Source organism: Ostrinia furnacalis, unplaced genomic scaffold (genome assembly GCF_004193835.3).
Source record: "Ostrinia furnacalis isolate ACB-3 unplaced genomic scaffold, ASM419383v2 OfSCF7331, whole genome shotgun sequence".
Taxonomy (NCBI): domain Eukaryota; kingdom Metazoa; phylum Arthropoda; class Insecta; order Lepidoptera; family Crambidae; genus Ostrinia; species Ostrinia furnacalis.
The window spans coordinates 124,458-146,291 of record NW_021137570.1 but is presented as its reverse complement, the minus strand read 5'-3'; the positions used below and the strand labels follow the sequence as shown (position 1 = coordinate 146,291).

Genomic DNA, 21,834 nt, shown 5'->3' with positions numbered 1-21,834 from the left:
AATTTTATTTTTGCTATAATTAGCATAATTGGCTATAGTATCAGGAAAAAAAACGAACCGAAAGAGATTTAGGCCGAGTTGCACCACCTAACTTTAACGGTAACTATAACGATAACCAGTGCTTTATGTATGGAGTTTAAGGCGGTTATCACACTGCGCCGCGCTCCGCCGCGGAGCGCGGGGCGACAGATTTAATCATTGTATGCAAGTACCTCAAGTTTGTATAGAAAACATGCGCGGCACTTCACACTGACAACGCGTCCGCGCGCGTGATTTTTTATATGAAAATCAAAGTGATACTGCAATCAAGCCTAAGTCATCGAAAGAGCACTAAAGTACGGCTAACTAGCAGCGACACAAAAGGTCGATACGACTGTCGAGTTGTTATATTCTGTCTCTTCCCATCTTGTGTATTTGCTCTCCCGCCAAAATATGTCAAAGTCAGACGGGTTCACCCATGTCATTGGGTTTGTTTGCATTTGGTATCGCTTCTCATTGGCCGTACTTTAGCTTGTGATAAGTCTCCTCACAAATAAAGTATGCCGCCTCCTGCGTGGTGACGCCAGTCATATACTGTAGCGCGGGGTTGTACTGGCGGCGCTTCAGCTGTGGGGATTGCTGTCGCGCTCGCACACTCACTGCGGGCGCCCGTCGCACAGTCGCGACAGCAATATAATTACGCGCGAGCGATAAGGATGGGTAGCTTGGGGTCATTGGACAAAATTCTACGTGCTCACGGACCAGGCTTTACTCACAGATGAAGTAGGCCGCTTCCTGCGTGGTGACGCCAGTCATATACTGAGCGCGAGGTTGTACTGGCGGCGCTTCAGCTGTGGGGATTGCTGTCGCGCTCGCACACTCACTGCGGGCGCGCGTCGCACAGACGCGACAGCAACATAATTACGCGCGAGCGATAAGGATGGGTAGCTTGGGGTCATTGGACAAAATTCTACGTGCTCACGGACCAGGATTTACCAGGCCTGTTCATCGAAAACAAAACACGCACGATGGCCCACCTACATGATACTATTCGAAAAGGCCTCACATACGAGCGAACATTGATTGGTGTACTAAATACTGTGCAGTATTTAACTGCCTAAATAATAATAAAAACACAGAATATACTTTTTTAAGTTGCCTCAAGACACTGAGAGATAAATAAGTAGTTAATATTATTCATGATAATTCATGCTAAATCATGTATTTCCTCCGCCATTTTACGCAGTTTGGCACCTCACGTCACATCATTTTACGAAGTCAGCCCTATAGCTTCGGCGCAGTGCCGATCACTGACGTTTGTCAACAAAATGGTGCTCGACTCTTGAGACAAGCTAAATTACACCATATTGTTAATGACATTGAGCATTCATTTTTTTAAATACCTTCGCGAAGTAAAACTTCTGTACGTAGTACTTATTATTATTCTGTGGCTTTACTCACAGATGAAGTAGGCCGCTTCCTGCGTGGTGACGCCAGTCATATACTGTAGCGCAGGGTTGTACTGGCGGAGGCGTAGCAGCTGTTCGGGCATGGTGTCGAGGAGCCGCCAGTCGCGCTGCCGCCAACCCTCGTACCACTCGTCGCCGGGGAACGTGAAGTTCCGCTCGAAGACTGGACCCCAGGGGATGAAGCCTACTTGCGGCTGTGGGGAAAAAAATGATTAATATTACGAAAAAACGTTGTTCAAAACTCAAAATTCAAGGCCAGAGATGGGTTGAATTTCAATATCTGGATTTAATAGAGACAGAATTGTATTTTCGTGTCAAATAAAGATTTTTTATTTTGTTATTGAGTGTACTTAACATTTTCAAAATTCATCAGTCAGATAAAGGGATCCAAAATAGAACAAAAATTAAGAGACTAATGCCCGTTTTGACCCCTATTGTAAAGCGTAACAGGAATTTTGTTTTCATAGGAGTCACTTAAAAATGGGATTGATGGTGAAAACGAGCATAATTCGAACAGTCAAATGGGAAAGAACTTGTCTTCATTCAGCACCCAGTCTGCCAGTGCTGACTCAATCTGTCTTCTATCCCTGAACCACTCTGTAAAAGAGAACCCTTACCTGAAACTCAGCATTTCCCAGCTCATAGAAGCTCCTCCCTTGGCGGAGGCAGTTGACCAGCTTCCACGACGAGTCNGACGAGTCAATAGGACAGCCCAACAGCCTTCCAAATACCAGAGACGTGTTCTGCACGCGGAACTTGTCTTCGATCATCGCCCAGTCTGCTAACGCTGACCCGCTCTGGGAATAAATTAAACAATTTAAAAAAACGTTTTTTGTGATTGCCATTCACCAAAGAATTTGCGCTGTTCAAATCAAATTAAATCAAAAATATTTTATTCAGTTTAGACCAATTAGCACTTATGATTGCGACATTTGTTCCTGATCCTGGTGATCAGGTCTCTAGTCTGCAATGCTACGGCTAGAAAAGGTAATAGAAGTCCGGTCCCCATTAAATTCTTGGTAAGCCGTGGGTGTTTAAGTCAACGACGAGCGTGACATAATGCGGCAAGTGCGACGAACCAATGGCATTCATCACTTGCGGCTTATGTACCACTTTGCGTTCTTGTCGCCGACGTAGGACATAGCTAAGTGACACTGGCTAAAGGCATGAATAACCTGCGCTATGATCCTGGTGACCAGATCCCTAGTCTGTGGCGCCATGGCCAGTATACCAGCAGAGGCGGCGCCGGCACCCGGTCCGAACAGAGTGATAGAAGCCCGGTCCCCATTGAAGTCTAGCTAAAGCGTGGCTACTAAAGGCTTCCACAGACCAAACGCAGGTCAGAAGCAGTGCGGGTCAGTTGCAGCGCGGCTGAGGCAAGCTGAAAGCAGCGCAGTAGCAAAGCAAGTGGTTGTCAAAAATTTCAATATTCGAAAACCGCGACAACGCGCTGCTACCGCCGTGCGTCCGGTGTGTCATGCTAATATGGCCGCCATAGTAATACAACAGCGCGGGCCCGCGTTCGCGCCGCTTCTGTCCCGCTCCCGCGCGCCTCGTTTGTATTTCGGTAGTTGCAGTGCGGCGCGGTTGGAGCGCGGGCCCGCGTTCAAATTTGGTGTGACACACTTCAAAGAGTTTCTTGTATTACAACTTGCGCGGGCCCGCATTCAAACTGCGCTGCTACTGCCCCGCGTTTGGTCTGCCCAAGGCTTAAGTGACGCCTAGCTTAGGAACACTGACCTGCGCTATAATCCTGGTGACGAGGTCCCTAGTCTGCGGCGCCACAGCCAATAACCCAGCAGAGACGGCGCCGGCACCCGGTCCGAACAGCGTAATAGACGCCCGGTCCCCATTGAAGTCTAGCTAAAGCGTGGTTACTAAGTGACACCTAGCTAAGGAACACTGACCTGCGCTATAATCCTGGTGACCAAATCCCTAGTCTGCGGCGCCACAGCCAATATCCCAGCAGAGGCGGCGCCGGCACCCGGCCCAAACAGCGTAATAGACGCCCGGTCCCCATTAAATGCTCCGATGTTGTCGTGGATCCAACGGAGGGCCATCGCCTGGTCGAGGATCCCGTAGTTCCCTGGAGAGTTCTCATCGGCAGTTGAGAGGAAACCTACGAAGAAACATACAGTTGTACTATGACTAAAAAGTAGACAAAATTGATTATACTGCCGTAAAGCATGATGCGGTGATGTATTGATAGAAGATATGAGCAAAAATGGGATAACGAATGACCATGCTGCTGTTAATTAATAATAATAATAAATCTTTGGACAATTTCACACAGCGCCAGTTAAGTAAGCAACTTATATGCTTGTGTTAAGGGTGCTAGCTTAACGAATATACTACATACTTTAATTGAATGCTAATAATTGGGTACACAGAACTACTGAGCAATATTGCCGAAGAATTATTCGACTTAATAAAATCAAGAAAAGCACATCGAAGACGAAGGTATAGGCAACTTTTCACTACAACATAGAAAACGACACAGAAAGAGTTAAAAGAAGATATTATTTACGTATTACATTAAAATAACTAACAAGCATGCGTAAAAAGGTCGAAATACTGCTAAAAATCACATTAACATCTATAAATTACTAGCTGACCCGGCGAACTTCGTACCGCCTTAGCGTAGAGATTTTCTTAATATTTTTTTCCGTAAGAACCATCCTTGGACATCCACAAACATTTAAAAAAAAGAATTATCGAAATCGGTTCAGCCGTTCACACGTGATGCCGTGACAACGCGAAACGGGTTTCATTTTTATATATATAGATAATTATCATTAGCGTTAGATTTTACCTTCCTTTTTAGCATTGGCTACAGACCTTAGAAAAAATACTTTATAATAATACATTATAAAGTCAAAGTCAAGTCAAAATTTCTTTATTTGTTTGGACTAATAAATAGTTCTTACAAATCGTCATTTTGCTCTTAAGGAGCCTCTACATGTCTCATAATCTTTTTACCCTACCAGCGCTTCGAGACCAACATTTGGCAAGTGCTGAGAAGAAGCGCCGCAACAAACTCAGTCACCACTGTCTGCCGGTTAATATAAATAAATAAAATAGTAGTAGTAGGTACATTCGATTCAGGAGCAGTTCACTGAATTTACCATGCATTCTTGTATGGTGTATCTTATAAGAATGGGTATACAAGATTGCGTGGTCAGTCACTCTGGTTCTCCTGAGTAGCTCAAAATCTGTTGGGAGAGTCTCGTTTTGACAGTTCTAATAAAAAGTGTCAAAGTAGCTCAGTTGGTAGAGCAGTCGCCCGGCAAGCGGAAGGTCGTGGGTTCGAGTCCCGCCTTAGGCAGATTCGATTTTTTCAAGTTGTTTATTTATTTATTGTTCATGGTGTCAAAAACCCTATTCTTTTCCACTGTGACTGACCTATGCCTTGAGTCTTGATTAATAAACATAAACCAATCAATTGCTCTCAACAGCGTGTCGTGAGGTCGCCTCAATTGAAATCTGAATTAAATGCGGTTCAATGCCCAGGTCAGGCCAATTGAATTCTTGTACAGTTGAATATCCGCCTTTTGTAAGAATAAAGGATGTAAAAATGAGTTTTTACTGAATGGATTAGTGGATGGAGCATTGTTTTGTGGATCATTGATTCGAATCCGGGACGGGCAAACTTATGAGTCGGATATGTGCTTTTGTTTCGTTGTTTTTATAATAAGGATTAAGATAAGATAAATTTATTGAATAAAAACTTAGCCTAAGTACGAGAAACTTAAACGGGGCTATGAAAGTATTTGGTTAGTAACAATTATGTTAATTAATTTAAGATTGTGAGTCGGATATGTGCTTTTGCTTTGTTCTTTTTATAATGAGGATCGCAACTAAGATATTAATGATGTCAGTCTTTATTGACATTTTGTTAACCCAAACAATTGTAGAGTTTCTTTTGTTTTTAATTTTACGAGACATTTTCATGGACAAATGTAGTTACTAATCCTTACAATAGGCTCTTAGGTACAAGAGAGTGTTTTTTCTATTGTTTACTGTAAAAACTTATTAATATAATTTATTTTTCATTCAAACACTCAAGTAAAGCAATGAAATAGAAAATCTTTATTTGACACGAAAACACACGAAAACTGACACGTTAATACTTCATTATCATCAAGTCACTGATACTGAAGTTATTGGGAGAGGCCTATGTTCAGCAGTGGACGTCCTGTGGCTGAAATGATGATGAAACAGTGACTCCAGTTCGAATATTCCTAAGTAAAAGTACCTATATTTAGAACAAGTCCAGTCGCCCATTAGCTGGTAAGTGTAAGTGCCCCGGATTCGGTTCCTTATCTGACCACTTACGGTTAACGTCTGTTTTGTATCAATGAGTTCCAAAAATGGGACGAAATGATAAATGTTGAATGGACATTAGGGGAATAACGGTTGTGTAACCTAAAACCGCTTTTATAGAGCTTTTACAAGTAGGTACCAGTATAGGCCACGGTATATATATATATATTTATACAGGGTGTTTCTTGTAAGACGTCAAGCCGAANGACGAGTCTATAGGGCAGCCCAGCAGCCTTCCGAATACCAGTGACGTGTTCTGCACGCGGAACTTGTCTTCGATCATCGCCCAGTCTGCTAACGCTGACCCACTCTGTAAATAAATTAAACAATTTGAAAAAACGTTTTTTGTGATTGTCATTCGCCGATAGAATTATATTGTTTTTTGCTGTTGGTGCAATTAACTTAAGTGTGTTATGATTCTGGTGAGGGTCTTTAGTCTGCGGCGCCACGACTAGCAGGCGTGATAGAAGTCCGGTCTCCATTAAATTCTTGCTTAACGGTAGCTGCTAGCGCGGTTTTTTAAGTCAGCAACGAGCGTGACGCAATGCGGCAAGCGCGACGAACGCAATCCAACCAATGGCATTCATCGCGGCTTTCGTACCAATTTGCGACGTATCTTTGTGTTATATCCCTTCGCACTTCCGTTTTTGTTGCTGACGGAGGATATAGCTTAAGCGAACTGGCTAAGGGCCTGACTGACCTGTGCTATTATCCTGGTAACCAGGTCCCTGGTCTGCGGCGCCACAGCCAATAACCCAGCAGAGACGGCGCCGGCACCCGGTCCAAACAACGTAATAGACGCCCGGGCTCCATTGAAGTCTAGCTAAAGCGTGGCTACTAAGTGATACCTAGCTAAGGAACACTGACCTGTGCTATAATCCTGGTGACCAAATCCCTAGTCTGCGGCGCCACAGCCAATATCCCAGCAGAGGCGGCGCCGGCACCCGGTCCGAACAGCGTAATAGACGCCCGATCCCCATTGAAGTCTAGCTAAAGCGTGGCTACTAAGTGACACCTAGCCAAGGAACACTGACCTGCGCTATAATCCTGGTGACCAAATCCCTAGTTTGCGGCGCCACAGCCAATATCCCAGCAGAGGCGGCGCCGGCACCCGGCCCAAACAGCGTAATAGACGCCCGGTCCCCATTAAATGCTCCGATGTTGTCGTGGATCCAACGGAGCGCCATCGCCTGGTCGAGGATCCCGTAGTTCCCTGGAGAGTTCTCATCGGCAGTTGAGAGGAAACCTACGAAGAAATATAAAGTTGTACAATGACGAAAAAAGTAGACAAAATTGGTTATTCTGCCGTAAAGCATGATGCGGTGATGTATTGATAGAAGATATGAGCAAAAATGGGATAACGAATGACCATGCTGCTGTTAATTAATAATAATAATAAATCTTTGGACAATTTCAATTTCACACAGCGCCAGCTAGCCCCAAGTTAAGTAAGCAACTTATATGCTTGTGTTAAGGGTGCTAGCTTAACGAATATACTAAATACTTTAATTGAATGCTAATAATTGGGTACACAGAACTACTGAGCAATATTGCCGAAGAATTATTCGACTTAATAAAATCAAGAAAAGCACATCGAAGACGAAGGTATAGGCAACTTTTCACTACAACATAGAAAACGACACAGAAAGAGTTAAAAGAAGATATTATTTACGTATTACATTAAAATAACTAACAAACATGCGTAAAAAGGTCGAAATACTGCTAAACATCACATTAACATCTATAAATTATAATTATCATTAGCGTTAGATTTTACCTTCCTTTTTAGCATTGGCTACAGACCTTAGAAAAATACTTTATAATAATACATTATAGACAGCAAAATGGTACAGAATAAGACTTAACAGCTAATAATACAGATTAATTATTATTGCAGATATTACACAAAATTATTGTAAGTGAACAACAATGAGGAGTCTAAAAAAATAATCATCCAGTCCATATAACATTAACATACATAACTAATAAGAAAAATTCAGAAATACATAATATTAAGAACGAAAATTCACATTGTCCAAAATACAGTAGTCACTTTTTATACATAGTTTAATCTATTTATACAATAAGCAAACCAGTTTTAGTTTTTTAAAAATAGGTTAAAGTTTCACATAAAATTTGAGAAATATAGAAATACAAAATCTACAGAGACGCAAGGACTAAAAGAGCATGACCATAAATTAATATTTAAAACATGTATTTTTTTAAACTTATTTTCCATTCTTCTTAAGCCTCATTCGATCGTGATGAATTGGTGCCACTCACTAATCAACTTCATACTCACTCATTGCAGAGAAGGATGAAATAGACGAGCGAACGACACCAAATTAGAGAAGACCGCAGCTTTTTCCTTCTTTCAAACTTCAATTATTATCTTGAAGTCCAGTTCTCCCAGCTTCATTTGAATCCCGACATAAAAATACTTGAGAGTTATTACAAAACTAAATATAATAATTATCATCTAAAGCCTGGTCCGTGAGCACGTAGAATCCCGTCCAATGACCCCAAGCTGCCCATCCTAGTCGCTCGCACGTAATTACATATGTTGCTGTCGCGCTCGCACACTCACTGCGGGCGCGCGTCGCACAGTCGCGACAGCAATATAAGTACGCGCGAGCGATAAAGATGGGTAGCTTGGGGTCATTGGACGGGATTCTACGTGCTCACGGACCAGGCTTTAGCATCATTACTGCACAGAGTGCGCGGTAGCTGCCACAGCGTACTGAAGGAGATAGCCGATAGTGGGGATTGTCCACTGATCGGCCACATGCTCAGCAGGACGAGGTCGGTTTTAGAAATAAGATACTAACATTAGCCTAAGTTTTTACTAACATTTATGGATCTCTGTTATCTGAATTAAATACTTTTTATTTTAGCTGTGCCCGCGACTTCGTACGCGTGAAAACCCGTTTTCGCAAAATTTTTCATTATTGCTCTGCTCCTATTGATCATAGCGTGATGTTGTATAGCCTATAGCCTTTCCTCGATAAATGGGCTATCTAACACAGAAAGATTTTTTAAATCGGACCAGTAGCTCCGGAGATTAGCGCGTTCAAGTAAACAAACAAACAAACTCTTCAGCTTTATAATATTAGTATAGATTTTTTATTATAATTATAGCTAAGTAGCACAGAGACGAACAGATTTAACATTTTGAACTGTTAATGTGGTGCCGATGACCTCACAAAGGTATCAGGAGGCCGCAAACAACCGGTCGATATCGAAATCATTGGAGGAGCAGGCCTATGTTCAGCAGTGGACGACGTCCTGTGGCTGATTTGATGATGATGATGAAACGTGGTACTGTTTTGATGCACGCTGAGCGGGTGCACCCGTGCTCATTAAATTATTACTGGTAATAATGTAAATTACTGGAGGTCAGGAGACACTGGCGGTAAATTACATCTGGCTGCGATGTGATGAACAGGCGCTGTGCACCTAGCCCTAGCGTCTTCAGAAACATTTAGGTTGTCGATTTAATTAATCTAATTAATTAAACCGATATGAGTCTGAAGACGTGAGGCAAGCAACGCCATTTTGAAGATGCTTGAACAAGTTCTTCTTACTTCTTTCAAGAAGAAAGTCCATTTTGGTAAAGATAAACTACATATCGCTGCGATGTGATGAACAGGCGCTGTGCACCTAGCGTCTTCAGAAACATTTAGGTTGTCGATTTAATTAATCTAATTAATTAAACCGATATGAGTCTGAAGACGAGAGGCGAGCAACGCCATCTTGGAGATGCTTCAACAAGGTCTTCTTACTTCTTTAAATTCCAAGATTATATAAAAAAAACTTTCCTATACAAAAATTACAAGAATTTATATCTTAGCCACAAATAACAAAATACGAGTTACAATAATAACGATTCAGTTATCGTCTCATTCAACATAATAGACAGATAATATTAGTGTAAAAGTAAAGTGTGTATAGGAAACAATAAATTGTAGAAAACTATATTTCAATTTGCACGCGTGGTGACTTAGTCCATGATGAAAGGGAGTGACGCACCCTTCTTTTTCTTAGAATATAGATTTTGCAAACCGCCTCTAATAAAAAGAGAGGCGAGCAACACCATATTGATTTTTCTACTTTTCTTTTCTTCTGGTTTCTTTTTTTTAACATAAAAACAATATCCACAGAGTAAAACATAAATAATGACACCCTTTATTGTAAATAAGAAAACATCACATTGTCATGTATATTGCTGAAATACATACACTATTTCTACTATAATAAACACTCGAAAACTCGTAAAAACCTGAGCGCGGTGTTAGAACCCGTGTATAGATTTAATAATTATCATGTATTATTTGCTATACTTTTGTATGTGAAAGTGTACACCACAAGCATAGTATTAATAACAAATCAATTAACACATTTCTTTACGAAATCGAATCAGAAATGCCGAGATCCATATACGAACTAAAGTCACTGACATAGCCCGACGGATTAGCAAGCTGAAGTGGCAATGGGCAGGGCAGTACGCAGAACAGACGGCCGATGGGGCAGCAAGGTTCTGGAGTGGAGGCCGCGTACCGGAAAACCCACAAGGTGGACCGACGACCTGATAAAGGTAGCAGGAAGGCGCTGGATGCTGCCGCTACCAATGGATCAACATGGAAAACATTGGGGGAGGCCTATGTTCAGCAGTGGACATCCTATGGCTGAAATGATGATGATGATAATACATACCTAAAGCGCCCAGTCTGTAGTTGATGGACACGACGACGACGTCATAGAAAGCGGCTAGCATGTGGCCAGGGAATAGGTTGGAAGCGCCCGATGAGAACTGTCCTCCGTGGATGTAGACCATCACGGCGTACTTCTGAGCCGTCGACCCCGTTTCAGTCTGTGGATAAAAAACGGGAAAATTGGTCATTAATTTCCTTACTTAGTAGAGAGAACAGATGACAGAAGGCGCAAGATGCAGGCTGCTACCAACCGGCTAATCTGGAAATTTGGGGAAGGCTTATGTTCAGCAGTGGATATTCTGTAGCTGAAATGATAATGATGGCTTAACTGCCTGCAAATAATCAGTAATCTAGGCCCGGTCTAGAATTGGGATTGTAACTGGAATTAAAAACAATTAAACTAAAGATCATCCTCATGGGCCTAACTACGGATGACAGCTGTCAAGCATGTGGAGAACATGCGGAGTCCATGAAACACCTACTGTGCGAATGCGACGCGCTAGCTAGAACTAGAATGGGTCTCCTGGGGTCGGCGTATCCGACACCAGAAGAATATAGGTCCTTCTCACCCAAGCACTTGATTCACTCTATGGATAGGATCTTTGTGGATGAGGGAGGATAAAGGTATATGGAAGCACAAAAGATCCCCATGGGTCGACGTGCACTGCGCCCATGCGCGGCCCTAAATAAGATAAGATAAGATCATCCTCAAATATTTTCTACTGCAGGACCATAATATGACTCTCTCCAATTTACCAGAGGTAAATGGAGGATTGGCTACACTCCCCATGCTGGTCACATGGAATGGGGAAGCCTGATTTTAGCCTATTTTGTCGCTTTTTACGATATGAAGGAAGAACACAGGAAGAGTGGAGGGTGGTCACATTTGTTTCCAAACAGATTAAAAGCCTACTTTGTCATCATTTTACTATGTATTTACTACAATCATCTATTCACACGAAAAATTAAAATAACAATTACAGTGTCCTTAGAAATGTAGGCCACATATTATTATTCCCAACAATGGTATTACATCACTGCCGACAATTCGTCCCTGGTGAAATGAGCGCATCTGATAAATGCTTAGAATTATAATGTTATTTGTACTAATATTATAAAGCTGTAGAGTTTGTTTGTTTGAACGCGCTATCTCTGGAACTACTGGCCCGATTTGAAAAAATATTTTCGTGATTGATAGCCCATTTATCGAAGAAGGCTTTAGGCTCATCACCCTACAGCCTACAGCTAATACTTAGGGGCGGAGCAGTAAAGAAAAATGTTGCAAAAACGGGAAAAAATATTCAAACTATTTTCACGCGTACGAAGTCGCGGGCACAGCTAGTTTTGAATATGCGTAATACCTCGGGGTTAGTTAGGTTACGCAAAACTATATTCGCAAACTATACCGCAAACATTATGTGTATTATTTTGATTTCAAAGTAGGCAACGATTACCCAATTGCATATGCACCACAGGCATTTGACATAATGAGTTACCCACCTTCAGGTGATTGTTCTATTGTCCGTCATGTAATTTATTTCCATATACTTCATAGCACAAATAATTAAACTTATGTTTTTGTAGTAAAATTGTAATCATAACAAATACGTGAGATGGCACCATGTGTTTTTCTTGATTTTCGCATAGTCATTTGTTTAGTAGATCGCATTTATTTAAACCTTTGTTTGTAAAAAACAACACACTGTTGAAACGCGGCCTTCGCAGATAATAACTGCATTTTTAAAGATTACAAATCACGAAAGTAAACATTTTTATCGTACGCGAGGAAGCTATAAAACAATACACTGACTCATATTAAACTATCACAGTTCATTGACTTCCTAATGATTCATTAATTAAGCCAAAGTTAATCTAATTGCAAAATTGCTGCTGAAGGTGAAGCAAAACTGACCTCTGATGCGTAGACATAAGGTCACAAGGGTTACTTGTTCAATCGATAGAGCATGCGCGGTTGCGGCACCGTAAAGAAATAAAGATGCCGCTATTAATAGACCTGTTGAAGTTTATTCAGTATTTTAATTTCAGGGCAGTAATTTTCGAAGTTTTGTATAAAGTAAACTGAACATTTCCATGACATCTAATTTCTTTAGTAACAGGTGGCTGTAACTATTTCGAATGAATGATAATAAGGGGGTCTCCAAATGGTTATTGTAATAATTACTCACGGAGCTGCACACAAGTTCTGTTATTTGAACTTGGCTTGACACGCTAATGCGTGTCTAGATAATTTTAAAATTAAAAGCCTTTGACAAGGATGCTAATAGGCGATAGGACCATAAAGTAAAAACTTCAACAAACAAATATTCAAAATTATGACGGCGAGAGCAACACCTAAACCTTTAGCGTCGCACACTGTCTCTACACTCTCATCATCATCTGTTCATTTAGTCTCCACTGCAGAAGGATGACCCTCTGTACTTTACTAGAGGCATAATTAAGTGTGGATTTGGCATAATACTCCCTGCACTGACCTGATGATTGCATATTTCTTCCTTAGCCTAGGCGCAGACCACCGATTTTTAGTTGGCCGATAGTTGGGTCGAGTAGTTAATAAGGATGGATATGTATGAAAGTGCGCGCATTACACGGTTTTGCTATCGGCCGATTCTTAATACAAATGAAAATCGGGCGCAATCAACAGCCAACTAAAAATCGGCGATCTGCATCTAGACTTCTCTGGACTTTAATATGAAAATAAATAAAAAATGCATAATTTTACACTAGTCTACTTACATTGGGTGAGAATATGTTCAAGTAGAGGCAGTCTTCGTCCATGTCTCGGATGCCTTTGGTGGCACCGGTGAACCGGGTTGGCTGGGGGCAGGCCGGGCCCCAGTCCACTGCTTGCATTAACTGCCAGCCGGGGTGTTGACGGGGCGGCTAAACAAAGGATATTATTATTAGCATTTATGTAAATCAAAAGTGGACTTACTATAAAGGGGAAAAATTTGTATGACGAAAATTTCTGCGTTTTGGTCTTAGGCGGTTATCACACTGCGCCGCCGGGGCGACAGATTTAATCATTGTATGCAAGTACCTCAGTTTGTATTGAAAACACGCGCGGCACTTCACACCGACAACGCGTCCGCGCGCGTGATTTTTTATATGAAAATCACGCGCTCCGCGGCGGAGCGCGGCGCAGTGTGATAACCGCCTTATCCAGAGGTTCTCAAATAGGGGAATGAAAATGCGGTGGAATGGTTCCAGTAAAGATAAAGATATCTCAAACATATTTGCAATTTCGTAGTCAAATTACACATTTTTGGCTAAAATAGTTTGTACCATAAGTCTCAGAATAAAACAGATGGATAGGCAGGGCTTCTTGTTATTGTTATGGAACCCTGAAAAGCTAGTTGTCTACAAACTGTTGGTGGATATCAGTCCAGTAACTATTTAGTTTGTGAGTTGTGTAAATCTTGCAATTTATTAATATTATAAATTATTCCGAAACTTATTTCAGTAATTAATATTTCTTTTAATTCAAAATTACCTTAAATCTGCCTTCCAGAACAGGTGGCCTGGCGTATGGTATACCGAGGAACACCGACACTTCTCCTTGTATCCTTTCCACAGGTGTCAACCAAGGTCTGTACCCCGAATTGGGATCTGGGTTGTCATATAAGTATACCTAAAGAACAAAACAAATGTCTTAGTACTGAAGCTTTTGAGTTTAAAGTCAAATTCCAATTTAAATTCTTTAGTAGTATGCAGGCCTTTCACAGAGCACTTATACAAGTCCCAATATAGCTTGCTATGACAAAGAAAGAAGACAAAGCAACAATTAAATGTAAATTATGTAATGTTTGTGTCCAAAAGTTTAAAAATACTTACTTTAAATCCTTGCACTTGTCCAAAGTTGGTAGTGACAAATATATCCCTCTTCAGTTGCCGAGAGTCTCGCCTCTCCCGACCTTGAAGGTCTTCTCTCCATCCCCCTAGCACACCAGGGAACAAAGCATCGGGGTTGTTCGGGTCACGGTTCTGTTAGTTGAGATAAAAATGTGAATTCATTACTTTTATAAGGCATTTTCTGTAATAAAATTAATGTGACATCTTTACACTTGCTTATGTCAACAAAAAATAATGTAAATTAGTAGCATTGACATCATTATACTTACAGTATTAAACTTGTATTGATCATCCAGAGGATTGGGATTGAGTGGGTTGTAAGGCAAAGGGTTGTATGGGAATCCGNCTTCCTAATGATTCATTAATTAAGCCAAAGTTAATCTAATTGCAAAATTGCTTGTGAAGGTGAAGCAAAACTGACCTCTGATGCGTAGACATAAGGTCACAGGGGTTACTTGTTCAATCGATAGAGCATGCGCGGTTGCGGCACCGTAAAGAACTTAAAGAAGCCGCTATTAATAGACCTGTTGAAAGTTTATTCAGTATTTTAATTTCAGGGCAGTAATTTTCGAAGTTTTGTATAAAGTAAACTGAACATTTCCATGACATCTAATTTCTTTAGTAACAGGTGGCTGTAACTATTTCGAATGAATGATAATGGGGGTCTCCAAATGGTTAGTGTAATAATTACACACGGTGCTGCTCGCCAGTTCTGTTACTTGAACTTGGCATGACACGCTACCGTGTATCTAGATTATAGATAATTTTAAAATTAAAACCCTTTGACAAGGACGCTAACAGGCGATAGGACCCTATAGCAAAAACTTCAACAAATAAATATTCAAAATCATGAAGGCGAGAGCAACACGTAAACCTTTAGCGTTGCGCTGTCTCTATACTCACTCTCATCATCATCAGTACTGTTAATAATTATCATGAAGCGTAATTATCTTGATAATTTCGAACCCTCTCTATGTGAATAGAGCTCTGTGATTGATTAATGTGTCCCTGTGTCTACGCGCACTGTGAGACCTCATTGTAATGTTTGTGAATATGGGTGTAATTTACCAGAGGCATAAGGGAAGAACTGGCCTGATGATTGCATACTTCCTTAGCCTCTGAACTTTGTGCTGAACTATTAAAAATCAAATATAATTATAAACTAATCTACTTACATTAGGTGAGAATATATTCAAGTAGAGGCAGTCTTCGTCCATGTCTCGGATGCCTTTGGTGGCACCGGTGAACCGGGTTGGCTGGGGGCAGGCCGGGCCCCAGTCCACTGCTTGCATTAGCTGCCAGCCGGGATGTTGACGGGGCGGCTAAACAAAGGATATTATTATTAGCATTTATGTAAATCAAAAGTGGACTTACTATAAAGGGGAAAAATTTGTATGACGAAAATTTCTGCGTTTTGGTCTTAGGCGGTTATCACACTGCGCCGCCACGGTAATAATATCATACAGTATTGTAACTTCATATAAACCGACGAAACTCGAGCTTTCCTTCGAAATTCAAATCTCGGTATGCGCTCGACATGCAAAAGTCGGGGGTGTCGCGAATGTGCCATAGTAATAAACGGACGATGTGTTGTTTTTTAGACAGTGCTTTTTTACAAAAATAATTACAAGTAGCTATTTATACCGGGTGTTAATGGGTTTATAAGCCGACACTAGCCCATATTATTATTATTAAATAAATATGTTAACATTTATGCATGTAAATGGTATGGTGAAGTCAGTGATGCCATTTTTAATTTTTTAAAATAATTTATAAATTCAGATTTTTATGAAAATTAAAATTATTAAAATGAATAAAATGATGATACCAATTTTCCGACTACACCATACCATTAATATGCACATGTTAACATGGGCTAGTGTCCGCTTATAAACCCATTTACCTAACACCCTGTATAAATCAAGCATTTTGTACGCCTCAGTCGAGGCGCATACATTTTACGGTCGCAAATTTATAAGATTTGTTACTAAATCTTAACACAAATATATTTTTTTAATTAAATCTACTAATGACAAGACAACATGCATTTTTATCCTATTTCATTCATAAAGTGTTTTATTTGTCAAAATAATATAAAAATTACAATCACAAAATACATTCACAAAACTAGATAGAAATTCTTAGTAGGCAGTTGTAATGAAAATAGGGTCTACAGGTGGGCAGCCCTACCGCATGTTGTCATACCGTGACGTTCCGCGCGGCTGTTGACATTTATTTCAAAAATATGGTCGAGTTGGACTACTGTATAGATAGTATTACCGTGGCGCCGCGCTCCGCCGCGGAGCGCGGGGCGACAGATTTAATCATTGTATGCAAGTACCTCAGTTTGTATTGAAAACACGCGCGGCACTTCACACCGACAACGCGTCCGCGCGCGTGATTTTTTATATGAAAATCACGCGCTCCGCGGCGGAGCGCGGCGCAGTGTGATAACCGCCTTATCCAGAGGTTCTCAAATAGGGGAATGAAAATGCGGTGGAATGGTTCCAGTAAAGATAAAGATATCTCAAACATATTTGCAATTTCGTAGTCAAATTACACATTTTTGGCTAAAATAGTTTGTACCATAAGTCTCAGAATAAAACAGATGGATAGGCAGGGCTTCTTGTTATTGTTATGGAACCCTGAAAAGCTAGTTGTCTACAAACTGTTGGTAGATATCAGTCCAGTAACTATAATAATTGGATTGTGAGTTGTGTAAATCTTGCTATTTATTAATCTTGTAAATTATTAAAAAACTTATTATTTCAGTAATCCTACTAATATTATAAATGCGAAAGTTTGGACGTCTAGATGTCTGGATGTTTGTTACTCTTTCACGCAAAAACTACTGAATGAATTTTGATGAAACTTTACAGTATTATTGTTTATAACCCAGAATAACATATAGGCTATAATTTGTGACGATCTGTGACAAACGAAAGTTCACGCGGTTGAGTAATTAATATATCTTTTAACTCAAAATTACCTTAAATCTGCCTTCCAGAACAGGTGGCCTGGCGTATGGTATACCGAGGAACACCGACACTTCTCCCTGTATCCTCTCCACAGGTGTCAACCAAGGTCTGTACCCCGAATTGGGATCTGGGTTGTCATATAAATATACCTAAAGAATAAAACAAATGTCTTAGTACAGTAGAATCCCGATTATCCAGATCAATTAAAACCAGGGGTGTTCCGGATAATCGATTTCAAAGTAAAATCAAACAATAATTAACTTTTTACGATAGAAAGAGTTTTCAATACATAATTTAGAGTATTTTAGAGTCTAAAAATCTAAATTTTAGACTATTGGATGAATCCATTTCTTTTAACAATGAACTAAGACTAAGTCCATACCGTGTTACGGTGACGGCGCCTTCAGTTTGTATGGGTCCAGACCCTAAATCGGTAATTAGAAACTGTAAAGAATGAGTCCGGATAATCGAAGTCCGGATAATCGAGATTCTACTGTACTGAATATTGAGTTGGAGTCCAGGGAAATTCATGTTGATTTGTAACAAGTTATTGAATAATAACATTTAAAGCTTTTGAGTTTGTGAGTGGACATGCAGATTTTTTTTTTGTTTTATTTTCTTTATTAGGAAAATGTACAGCTCATACCTATTATAATACAAATTGTAATAAAAGTAAAATTCCAATTAAAAATTCTTTAGTAGTATGAAGGCCTTTTTCAGAGAACTTAAACAAGTCCCAATATAGCTTGCTATGACAAAGAAAGAAGACAAAGCAACAATTAAATGTAAATTATGTAAAGTTTAAAAATACTTACTTTAAATCCTTGCACTTGTCCGAAGTTGGTAGTGACGAATATATCTCTCTTGAGCTGCCGCGAGTCTCGCCTCTCCCGACCTTGCAGGTCTTCTCTCCATCCTCCGAGCACACCAGGGAACAATGCATCAGGGTTGTTCGGGTCACGGTTCTGTTAGTTGAGATAAAAATGTGAATTTACTACTTTTTTATGGCATTTTCTGTTATAAAATATTATAGAATTAATGTGACATCTTTACACTTGGTTAAATCAATGATCTTGGTTAGATTAATGTAAATTAGAAGCATTGACATCATTATACTTACAGTATTAAACTTGTATTGATCATCCAGGGGATTGGGATTCAGTGGGTTGTAAGGCAGAGGGTTGTATGGGAACCCACCCGGCTGATTTATATTCGGGTTGTATGGATTGTACCGTGTCGGATCAGTCCCGTATCGTCTATTATTGAACACGTAAGTTCTGTAATCTGTGTCCCCGGGATTCGGCCGGCGTTGAGCGCGATTTGGGTCATATTCCTTATTGTATTCGCCATATTGACCATTATACAGATCCTTATTTGATTGGCACTGCACATAAACAATTAGGCACAAAGTCAGAACAATGTTTTTGAACATTTTCACATCACAGACGACGTTACGGTCCGTTTGAGAAAATTATCTTGCATGAATCACCGAGGAATCACCATACTTAAACTTCACAAGTATCGCAGAGTTATTGAAGGATATTATGAATTACAACACACTTTAACTATCAAATAATTTATACATGCACTGTAATTGTGATGTAAAACACTTTTATAAAGGAATTCAATAAGAAAATCGGTATGGGAACAACAATGGAAGCAGACACTACGAGTTACAGGTACGATGCGAGGTGAATTATCACTGAAGCCCTATTTTTTAACGAGTACAATGTCACGAAACGCGTGAGGGCTTATCTATTTAATTCACAGAATTATCAGTCTCAAACAAAGTGTGGCAACGCCCACGAAAAGCAGTTTTTGTTTATCGATTCGTTTCAAGTAAGCAAGATTGTGCGCGATCGCAACGCCACCTACTGCTCACAAATGAAATCGATCGATAGGGTTTAGCTGTCAAAAGTGTCAAAACTATCACGGCTTGACTTCCAGTGAATTAATCCCAACTATTAAAATTGAATATGTATATCGCTGGTTCCGATTTTTGTCACGTTGGAAACCATATAGTTGAAGGATAATAGCGCCCCCCTGTCATTGAGTTTGGTGGGACAGTTCAACGTGGGTCATCTATGACTACTTCCGTCCGTCCGCTTTTTTATAGGTCCATGAATGTCAGTGATGTAACTTGCACGCTTCAGACCTACAGAAACGGTGCCGGAAGTACCTAGCGTATAGATGACCCACGCTGAACTGTCCCACCAAACTCAATGACAGGAGGCCGCTACCATCGTTCAACTAAGTATATGGTTTCCAACATGGCAAAAATCGGAACCAGCGATCCGGTATATAGACGGTGGCGCCCGGGCGCCCCACTGTCAATGTCATGCATAGGACAGTTCAGTATTTTGGAACTATAGCGTAGTAATTTTGTTGAAGTTTTATTAAAATAAATATAACGCGTCTACTGTTTTTATTAGATCTTTTTGAAGTCGAAACATCAACCTCGCTTCCTACACCTTATTATTTTTTTATAGCAATTTGTTACTTGCCCTTGCGTTGCCAATATAGTTATAGAAGGCGCACGTCGCAAGGCTTCTCTGATTTTTATTATATTTATTGTCATAGGCTGTTCATCATGTCCTTAGAGTACACCAAAATCGTAATAAAAGTAATATAATATTGTAACATGTTAGTACACTATCTACTAGAATTTCCAAGAAAAAATGTATGGAATGTTGTGTACAAATTACAGAATTTAGTTCCTTGATTCATTAGCTATTCAAAAAGGTACAGGTGTTTAACAAACACTACATCATTATTTTTTTATTTGAATTTAAACGTCTAGTAGATACTTTCATAAAAAAATTAATAAATAAAAAAGTCACACTAAAAACTATTCTTGGGTGTCAATAAATAAAAAACTTAGTATGTATTTTAATAATAATTGTATCACCTAATTTAATCTAGGTACATTATTTTAAGTCCTGCTCAAACTGTGAGCCCCGTCTTCTAATACATGCTCGTAGCACGGCTCGTAGTCTGTTTCTCACTTCTGTTTATGTGACTCTTGTTGTCAAACTTTGCTGAAGCTGCCCTCTGAATGCGCTCACGAAGCTTTCACACACACAGCACACTTTCGGCTCAGTGACTGTACGCCAATGGATGGATCAACAATATCCACTTCGTTGGATTGGGCGCGGTGGACCCATTCCTTGGCCAGCCAGAAGTCCGGATTTGACCCCTTGAGATTTTTATTTATGGGGTAACATGAAGTAGTTATCTCTTGTAAGTATGTAGCCCCCGTAAACAACGAGCTTCGTGAGCACATTCAGAGGGAAGCTCAAGATATTCAGCAGTTTGTCAACAAGAGTCACAAAAACAGAAGTGAGAAACAGACTACGAGCTTGTATTAGAAGACGGGGCTCACAGTTTGAGCAGGACTTAAAATAATGTACTTAGATTAAATTAGGTGATACAATTATTATTAAAATACTAAGTTTTTCATTTATTGACACCCAAGAATAGTTTTTAGTGTTACTTTTTTATTTATTATTTTTTTTATGAAAGTATCTACTAGACGTTTAAATTCAAATAAAAAAATAATCATGTAGTGTTTGTTAAACAGCTCTACTTTAACCCCTATCAAGGAATGTATCGCTTTACCTGTCACCCTGTAGGTACAGTCGACAGCACATCAGACTACACATTTTCGTTGCAAAGTCACCCCTATCGCAACTACGTAAGATACCACAGTGTCCACGTTGACGTGCTGTCGACTGTACAATTAGAATAACAGAGGCCTATAATAATAATACTAATAATTGGCGCCCAACGTGGTACGTGGTGGTACTTAAACTTTTGTTTTTATTGAATTCAGCATAGGTACATTTACTAAACTTTAGTAAGCGTGTGGTAGTAGGTGTAATACTTATTACATTACATTATGTACAAAAGGTTTAATGGAGACGTTAAATTTAATCCCCTAATGGCGTGTACAAAATCTAAATATTTCACAGTATCCGAGGCCATCCATAATGTTAATCGCCTGGGAGTAATTATAGAGATTGAACAGGCGCGTGGCCCGTGGGCCGAACACTGCAACGCCTTTGCCCGCTTTTGAAAGCAATGGCCGACCCGACTTTGGCGGGAACTCGACGTCGACGTGCACTCTAGTTAATTGAGCGGGAAAATTATGAAAGGGTAAATCAACAAATATTTTTAGATGTTATTTTTAAATAAACAGTAGTAGTTAGCTTCGGTCTAGTTACTTATGACGATTACCTGAGGTGGAATTGTGTAAAGCAATCGTTATCATTTTGACAGTTTATAACGTACGATAAAGTCAGTTAAACAAAAGTGTTTGACAGAATAATCGTACGTTATGAACTGTCAAATGATAACGGTTGCTTTACACAATTCCACCTCTGAGCCTGATGCAGTCTGGAAATCTCATCCACCCATCCTCGTAAAAGCGATCGTTACTAGGTAGGTAGAGCATTTTTAGGTAAAACGGCATTATAATGCCTACTTGTCTTAATAATCTAGCAC

At 40.0% G+C, this 21,834-nt stretch overlaps 1 protein-coding gene across 9 annotated transcripts in view; it reads right to left on the bottom strand.

Annotated features, from left to right (window-relative positions):
* Window positions 1-19,232, bottom strand: part of Gli (carboxyl ester lipase-like protein Gli) — a 29,301-nt gene extending 10,069 nt beyond the window's left edge. For 7 of the 9 annotated variants that reach the window (XM_028319749.1, XM_028319752.1, XM_028319747.1 and 4 more), the window contains exons 1-9: window positions 18,452-19,231; window positions 18,147-18,296; window positions 17,343-17,480; window positions 15,529-15,675; window positions 10,485-10,641; window positions 6,806-7,017; window positions 5,986-6,081; window positions 2,066-2,140; window positions 1,441-1,642 (exon numbers count right to left, since the gene is read on the bottom strand). In XM_028319749.1, coding sequence (XP_028175550.1) covers window positions 1,441-1,642; window positions 2,066-2,140; window positions 5,986-6,081; window positions 6,806-7,017; window positions 10,485-10,641; window positions 15,529-15,675; window positions 17,343-17,480; window positions 18,147-18,296; window positions 18,452-18,763 — 1,489 coding nt within the window. In that variant the 5' untranslated portion in view covers window positions 18,764-19,231. Of the gene's footprint in view, window positions 1-1,440; window positions 1,643-2,065; window positions 2,246-5,985; window positions 6,082-6,805; window positions 7,018-10,484; window positions 10,642-13,237; window positions 13,385-13,994; window positions 14,133-15,528; window positions 15,676-17,342; window positions 17,481-18,146; window positions 18,297-18,451 lie in introns of all 9 variants that reach the window. The other 2 variants (XM_028319750.1, XM_028319755.1) reach the window with 2 other exon arrangements.
* Between the last annotated feature and the right edge of the window lie 2,602 nt (window positions 19,233-21,834).